Source organism: Anomaloglossus baeobatrachus, chromosome 3, assembly GCF_048569485.1.
Source record: "Anomaloglossus baeobatrachus isolate aAnoBae1 chromosome 3, aAnoBae1.hap1, whole genome shotgun sequence".
In the NCBI taxonomy this organism is placed as follows: domain Eukaryota; kingdom Metazoa; phylum Chordata; class Amphibia; order Anura; family Aromobatidae; genus Anomaloglossus; species Anomaloglossus baeobatrachus.
This window is the reverse complement of record NC_134355.1, coordinates 2,257,876-2,266,430: the sequence shown is the minus strand read 5'-3', so window position 1 is coordinate 2,266,430 and position 8,555 is coordinate 2,257,876. Positions and strand designations below refer to the sequence as shown.

Here is an 8,555-nt window from a genome sequence, read left to right as displayed (position 1 = left end):
ACATTTAGCAGGAAGGGAAACATGCCAGGAAGGGGTACATTTACCAGTATGGGGGATACATTTACCAGTATGGGGGATACATTTACCAGAATGGGGGATACATTTACCAGAATGGGGGATACATTTACCAGAATGAAGGGAAACATGAAAGGATGGGGGGGAAACATGCCAGGATGGGGGTACATGAACATGCCAGGATGAGGAAAAATGCCAGGATGGGGAACATTTAGCAGGAAGGGTGACATTTATCAGGATGGGGTACATTTACCAGGATAAGGGAACATGCCTGGATGAGGTACATTTACCAGGATGGGGTCATTTAACAGCATGGGGGAACATGCCAGGATGGGATACATTTACCAGGATGGGGTACATTTACCAGGATGGGGTCATTTAACAGCATGGGGGAACATGCCAGGATGGGATACATTTACCAGGATGGGGTACATTTACCAGGATGGGGTACATTTACCAGGATGGGGTCATTTAACAGCATGGGGGAACATGCCAGGATGGGATACATTTACCAGGATGGGGTACATTTACCAGGATGGGGCCATGATGTGGACAAATATACCAGAATGTAGGAAATATATATCAGGATGGGGGACATGTTTGCCAGGAAGGGGACATAACTACACAATGAAAGGGGAGAATAGCAACTCGTACGTCTTTATGGGATTTCAAGATCTTCAGACATTGAAATGTAGATGTGGATTACAGGGTGACATCTGATTGCATTCCAGGCTAAAATCTCTGTCTAATATGCTGCAATTTATTTCCAGAAAGATCAATCCAACTGCTGTGTCTGGAAAGGGCAGGGGCTCAGCTCCAATGTGTGGTAAGCACGCATGAGTGTGATGCCCCCTGCTGAAGAGAAGAGAAGACTGCAAAGGTAAGGTTAAAATCAATTATTTACATAATAGGATTGGTTGGCACTTCGGAAAAAAAAATGGGTTTAGAACTACAGTTTGGGCACTCGGCCTGTAAAAGGTTCGCCATGACTGACCTAGAGCATCTAGCACAGGTGCTCAGGCGGATCCACCAGGCAGGTTTGACCATCAAGCCGGGGAAGTGTCAGCTAGCCATGAGCGAGGTCCAGTACCTGGGTCACCGGGTAGGCGAGGGAGCTCTGAAGCCGGAGCCTGAGAAAGTGGAGGCCATCACGTCCTAGCCCACCCCCAGGACCAAGAAGCAGGTGATGTCCTTCTTAGGGACCACCGGGTACTATAGGAGGTTTGTTCCACACTATAGTAGCCTGGCGAAGCCCCTGACGGACCTCACCAAGAAGAAGCTGCCCTCGGCAGTCGATTGGACAGTGGACTGCGAGACAGCCTTCAGGGCCCTAAAGGGTGCCCTGTCCAGCAAGCCAGTACTACAGGCAGCCGACTTTGCGCGGCCGTTTGCAGTACAAACTGACGCCAGTGAATTCGGCCTCGGTGCTGTGCTCAGCCAGGTGGACTCGGCGAGCCAAGAGCACCCAGTCTTGTACCTGAGCAGGAAGCTGTTACCAAAGGAAGTGGCCTACTCCATGATGGAAAAGGAATACCTAGCCATAGTGTGGGCCCTGCAGCGTCTGCAACGCTACCTATATGGGCGCCGCTTCATCGTGGAGACGGACCACAATCCCCTTAGCTGGTTACACACCGTCTCCAGGACGAATGGGAGGTTGTTGCAATGGAGCCTTGCGCTCCAGCAATACAACTTCACCATTCGCCACAAAAGGGGCCGTGACCACGGTAACGCCGACAGGCTGTCCCGACAAGGAGAGGTCGCGGACGGGCACACGGGGGAACACTGGAGTGTGCTGCCCCCTAGCGCCCTCGAAAGGGGGGAGGTGTGAGGAAAATCCTGGGATATGAAGAGGAATTATGATTTCCAGTCATAATCGCTCTCATCATTCCGTGGTAGCGCCCCTTCCCTTCTTCTCAGATGTCCAACATCTGTGAAGGTGTCACATCCCAGCAACACATCCAAAGGCCATCTCCTGTGATATGGAGATTAGATGATCTGTGAACAATGGACACAGGATGACCCCCTGCCGTGACCCTGTAACAGGAGTTCCTATCTCATTATAAGGAAGCCACCAGACAGAACGACTATGGTAAAATATGGTTAATATCTCGCGAGCCGTACGTCCGATAAATACGGCAACCATAAAAATGGTGTCTTCGCATGCGGACGATGCTGGCACACCTTTTTTATGGGAGTGGGACCTTGGGAAGTACCCCAGGCGTGATAATTGGCCAGTGGGGAACTAGCAGACAAGCCATGAGTCCTCTCGTTTTGCAGCTAAATTTATAAAACTGTCAAAATGAGAGCATTGGCGTCCGCCTACGACATTCCCAGGCAAAGTTATGATTAATAATCCCTTGGGAATATTATTCTGACTCAAAGCAGGGGGAGTGGCAGTGCCTCCCTTTGAGGTCACAAAGGTAGGAGGGGACCTGGATTAAGCCAGGATTGATAAACACAGTTCGGCCATTTTAGCTTGTTCTTTGCTCGGGGGTCTGGTCGGGAAAGACCTGTGAGGGAGTTCCGGAAACCTGGTCTAACAGCGCCCCCCTGTGGCCGGACACACAAGGTAACTGCTTGAACTGTATGCCTGTTTGTAAACCATGCTTTACTCGTAACTGTACTCTGACCTATGCACTGTATATATTCTGTAGCTTCCGTATTGTATATATTGTAGTTTCTAGTGTGCCTTAGCCCAAGATTAATTATATAATTTAATCAGCCTGTTCTATTATCTCAATCGTGAATCCCACATCCGTGTGTTCAGCTAATAGTTACTGTAAATCGGTTGGTGGCAGCGAGTTTGTGCTAAGGATCATTGTGGGGCGACCCGTGAGATCAGGGGCGGATTAGATATATTCCACCGCAGGAGTCGGGGAATATATACCTTACTCTCACCGGGAACCCTTCAATCCTCAGCATAGGAGAATAGCGGCCTCTTTGCTTATTTTCGGGCAATTCCATAATTGGCCTGACTATAAGAGGGGCGCTAGAGAGCACGTCACGTGCTCTGTCTGTCGATCGGGAGGTATAAAGGAGGGGTGTGACTCCCGCTGGTTACCCCCCGATCGTGACATATTGGTGGCAGCGGTGGGATTTCTGAGTGACTCCCCCGGCTGTTCATGACAGTAAGTTTTTATTTTTCAGCTCCGAGTTTCATAACACCGATAATGTTTTAACTTTTCAGTGTCCGAAGAGATTTTTGCAGGGAAACGTGTATTTTTCATTGACCCATTTTAGGGTTCACATGACGGCAGATCTTGGAATTACCTTTACAATCCATGGGTACAACAGTCTTATAGACCCATAATGGTAGAGACTGGTGTGGGAAGGGGTTTATAATACTGGTTTATACAAAGGTGAAGTGAAAATGATTGCAGTGTAGAAGGTGTGATATTTGTGCACACTCGTGCTGTACATACAACCTTTGCACACCTTTTAGTATTACGATTATTTTGTGGCAAATGTGACATTTAGTCACAAATATTCACACAAACAGGTGGCAGGATAAGCAGATTCTGCAGCACGGGAGGGCAGATACTGTGCTGCGCTCTCTTCCCTCACTGTACCCCGCGCGCGCCCTCTTCCCTCGCTGTACCCTACACGCGCCCTCTTCCCTCGCTGTACCCCTCGCGCGCCCCCTCTTCCCTTGCTGTACCGTGCCCTGTTCCCTCGCTGTACACTGCCGTGCCCCCTCTTTCCTCGCTGTACCCCACGCGCCCCCTCTTCCCTTGCTGTACCCCGCGCACCCCCTCTTCCCTCGCTGTACCCCGCGCGCGCCCCCTCTTCCCTCGCTGTACTGTGCGCTCCGTCATATGCAATCACACGGTACAGACACTGTGTCCTCGCTGACAATCTCTTCTCGCTCGTACACGTCATAAATCACAGAACAGCGGTCACAGCTTAACTGCACCTTTAATAAACAAGCTGAACATATTTTCGGAGGAAGCTGCAGAGAATTCCGGCTGCTCCGCTTCGCACCAACCTCCAATAATGGGTAATGGTGGGGTGTCACAATGAAACAGAAAATAAACAGGATTAATAAAAATAACTCTTAATTATAAATATAAAGGTTTATAGAATTCCAGCTTCATTATCTGGAGCGGAGGCAATCAGTGAATTATCAAGAATTATCCGCATAATGTGATCACCCCCCAGGCACGTGGGGGAGGGGTGCAGGGTGAAATGTAAAAAGTGGCTTATATGAGAGCACCCCACCAATGAAGAGGGGAAGGTCAATTGTAGACTTCTCCATCATAATCCTCAAAGATAAAGGAGTCGGGCTCCAGGTTTTCGGAATCATCGTCTTCATCGTACGAGAATTCATCCTCGTCATATTCTTCATTCCAGACTGGAGCATAATTGGGACCCTCATGCACATAATCTTCATCCTCCTCTTCATCATCATCCTGCTCACCAGCGGTATCAACAGAGTCAGAGGCGTCATCAATATTACTGAGTAGGGGACAAAGAGGTGAAGTCAGTATCAAGCATCAGATCAGCCACAACCTCCAGCCATGCTCCACTAGATCTGTCCACCATCAAAACCGCCTGGGCTCTACTGGACATGTCTGCCATCAATACAGGCCATGCTACACTAGATCTGTCCACCATCATTACCGCCTGGGCTCTACTGGACATGTCTGCCATCAATACAGGCCAGGCTCCACTAGATCTGTCCACCATCAATACCGCCTGGGCTCTACTGGTACAAGGTCCATCAATTTAGCCCACACTCCAATGAAAATGTCCACCATCAATAGCAGTCAGGCTCCACTAGACATGTCTGCCATCAACAAAGTACATAAAAACTTTATTTTTTAGATGATTACCTTCTTACTAATAGACATGATAATATCCTGGTATTTTAGAGTTGAGGTGTTAAATGTGGTTCATAATTATCTTTACACCCATGATTGATTTCTCATCTCGGACTCAGCGACTATTCAGGCCACATCTAAGTTATTAAAGAGTTTACAGGACGCTCAATGTAAGCGAAAAATTAAGATGTATTACTCAAAATCAGTGATCCTTCATGGTTCCCACAAGTCTAAACCTCCTACTGTAGCGATGACATCAAGACACGCAGACAGTGAATGGCAGCAGTGGTCACATTGCCCCCGTGTGGGCCTTACTCCCGAGCCCATACGTGTGGGCCTTACTCCCGAGCCCCTACGTGTGGGCCTTACTCCCGAGCCCCTACGTGTGGGCCTTACGAGCCCCTCTTGTGGAGCCCCCGGCCCCTCCTCCATGACCCCTCAGCAATGGGTGCAGTCCCCCGTATTAGTGTGCTGCTCCTGGTAACATTGTGGAGCACCCGGCCCCTCTTCCCTGACCCCTTAGTTACAGGTGCAGGTCCCCATATTATTGTGCCCCTCCTGGTAACATTGTGGAGCCCCCAGCCCCCTCATTCCCCCGTATTATTGTGCCACTCATGGTAACATTGTGGAGCCCCCATCCCCCTCATTCCCCCGTATTATTGTGCCGCTCCTGGTAACATTGTGGAGCCCCCAGACCCTTCGTCCCCTGTATTATTGTGCCGCTCCTGGTAACATTGTGGAGCACCCGGCCCCTCTTCCCTGACCCCTTAGTTATAGGTGCAGGCCCCCGTATTATTGTGCCACTCCTGGTAACATTATGGAGCCCCCTGCCCCTTAGTCCCCTGTATTATTGTGCCGCTCCTGGTAACATTGTGGAGCCCCCAGCCCCCTCATTCCCCCGTATTATTGTGCTATTTCCTGGTAACATTGTGGAGCCCCCAGCCCCTTAGTCCCCGTATTATTGTGCCACTCCTGGTAACATTGTGGAGCCCCCAGCCCCCTCATTCCCCCGTATTATTGTGCTATTTCCTGGTAACATTGTGGAGCCCCCAGCCCCTTAGTCCCCGTATTATTGTGCCACTCCTGGTAACATTGTGGAGCCCCCAGCCCCCTCATTCCCCCGTATTATTGTGCCGCTCCTGGTAACATTGTGGCTAGTTTATCTGGGATGTCATTGTATCTATATTATACCCCTCTCCTTTGGCCGTTTCATCCCCTTCTTCCGTTCATGTGCCGGCTTGTTTTATGCAGGACGGCTTTTACTTTTGCCGACATCTATTTTCTCCTGCCAGATACTGGAAAGAAGTGAAAACTTTCCAAGTGCTCCAGAAGCGCCATAGTGCCCTGGTGTTTGGCTTCTCCAGCGTTCACATTATGGTAAAATGACCGGGCAATCTGATTTTCGCGGCCAATACGACTACGGTGACGCGCAAAGTGTGTTTCAATCTTCGTGGTAACCTAAAAAAACACTAAATGGGAAATTCAGGCTTGTCACCTGTTTCTGGGTCTCATGATTTCACTGTTGGGGCGATGGCGCTATGTGAGGATTTTTGCGCCCTGAGCCAACGCTTTATAGATACGATTTGGCGGGAGACACGACGCTTTGATCACCCGTGAGTTTTTGCGATGTTGCGGCGGCTGCACATTTCAGATTGTTTTCCCAGTTACGCCGGGGTAGGGACCTTTATAGATTGGACCTTCGTGGACGCAGCGATCCCGCCAGCACAGTCTTTGTAGTTTCCTTCATTTTGGTGGGGACGAGGAGGCCAAGTAGACCTTTTAGTGTTGATTTTTTCATAATTTAATAAGGTTATTTTTTACTTTTACTCTATTATGTCGCCCTTAGAGTGCCTGAACCTGTGACCGTCTGACGACTGGTAATATATACAGAACCACTCCGTGAGAATCACGGACTCCTAGGACAAAAGCCAAGGGCCAGACTTTCACAGGAGAACACAGGCATCGGGGTATTCAGCAAAACCCCCGGCTATCATGGCAACTTATCGGCGTGTCGCGGTGCACTGATGGCGGTTAGAACAGCGCGATACCTCACCACGCGCTGCAAACACCGTTGTCACGACTGATAGCGGCATCGGATAAATGCGGGCTCAGGTCCTGAACCCGTATAACAGAACCAGACCCTCCACATCACAGACCATCGGTTAATGACCTGACCATAAGATGAAATACTTAATTAACTTCTTGACAAGGGATTGTGGGAAATGTCGATTTGCCTTACATAATTCAGGTTTCAGATCATATACATGGCACAGATATAAAGATGGCCGCCATTGCCTGTTCTCCACACCTTGCTTGGAATGCAAGGAATGTCCAGATGTAAGAAGATACCATATAAGGGAAGACCCCGGGTCAAGCTAGAAGACCAACCCAAAGATCAGATGACATCACAGACCAAACCATCAGCATGGATCCACCAGATGACGTCCCTCCCATCACCATGGATCCATCCAATGATGTCATAGACCCGCCTACAATGACGCCCACCAATCAGCTCATGGACTAACACATTGTTCGACCCACTGACCAATGAACACATCCGGACATGCCCCTTTGCAAGGTTATATCAGAGCAAGCTCAGTTGTAATAAAGGCAGAGCATGGGCTGACTTCTGTCGAGGACAGATGAATATCCGACTGTGTCTGATCTCATTTTTCTAGCATGCACTCGATCCACACCAATTAGACCAGGCAGTAGGCAACTAGTGATCTCTGGTTAAGAGTTCACCCTAACATTATTGGTGCCCAATGTGGGGCCAGTATAGGAGAAACTCTACAATCTTGAGGACCGGCGATTGGAATGGCAGGACGTGCTAAATACCCTGATCCAAGAGTCTGATCAGCTCTTTATACGAGAACATGATAAGTCTGCTGATTTTTATAATCTGAAGTCTTACTCATGTGTCTCAGGGTGTGTGGCACTGATTGCTTGACCGTGTCCGTTTTTTGCGATATCTGTGACGGCAGAAGAGTTTCTCCGCTGCTGGCCATATTAATCTCGGAAGAACCGTCACATATTGAGTTGCCTGCTGTCTCTTCTGTATTTGTCTAGAGGGGAGATTGACTGGTAGTTAGGATAGCAAGTGAGTTTTTGAGCGGTGTTTGGAAACGTGGAGGATGTTCCATGTGGTATGGTTTTTGGTTGTTGCCTGTCATGTTTTGCGGTTCTGGTAGAGATTTAAATAGAGTTGTGGCTCGAGGCCTAGAGTGAATGACTCGGCTCGAGGTGTAATAAATAGAGTTTTGGCTTCAGGCCTAGAGTGAATGACTCGGCAAGAGGCCTAGAGATAAAGAGCAAGTTTTAATTGGTCAGGTTAGGCACGTGTTTTTCGCGGGCTCTCAAAGCTGTGTTATAGAGGCTAGTTATAAGTCCTCCAAGAGAGGCAGGTTAACGGAAGTCTGTGTTATAGAGGCAAGTTACAAGTCCTCCAAGAGAGGCAGGTTAACGGAAGTCGGTGTTATAGAGGCTAGTTACAAGTCCTCCAAGAGAGGCGAATCGGCCGGTATAGACACCTTGTAGTCAGGGGTGATACTAGGTATTTTTTTGTATATTACGGAACGCAGAAATCAGACAAGGACCACGTGGCAGAATAAGGAAGGATTTGGAAGTGTGTGCTGCAAACTGCAGGTTTTCTTTAGTGTTTCAGTTATTTGTCATCTCCCCCATCTTTTTCTTTGTCTGTTTTTATCTGGTATGCATAGA

At 48.8% G+C, this 8,555-nt stretch overlaps 1 protein-coding gene across 1 annotated transcript in view; it reads right to left on the bottom strand.

Annotated features, from left to right (window-relative positions):
* Positions 1-3,911: 3,911 nt before the first annotated feature.
* The window catches only part of CUL9 (cullin 9), a 215,668-nt gene continuing 211,024 nt past the window's right edge, over positions 3,912-8,555 (bottom strand). Inside the window, exon 41 of the mRNA XM_075338942.1 lies at positions 3,912-4,470. Within this exon, the coding sequence (XP_075195057.1) occupies positions 4,251-4,470 (220 nt within the window). The 3' untranslated portion in view covers positions 3,912-4,250. The remainder of the gene's footprint in view (positions 4,471-8,555) is intronic.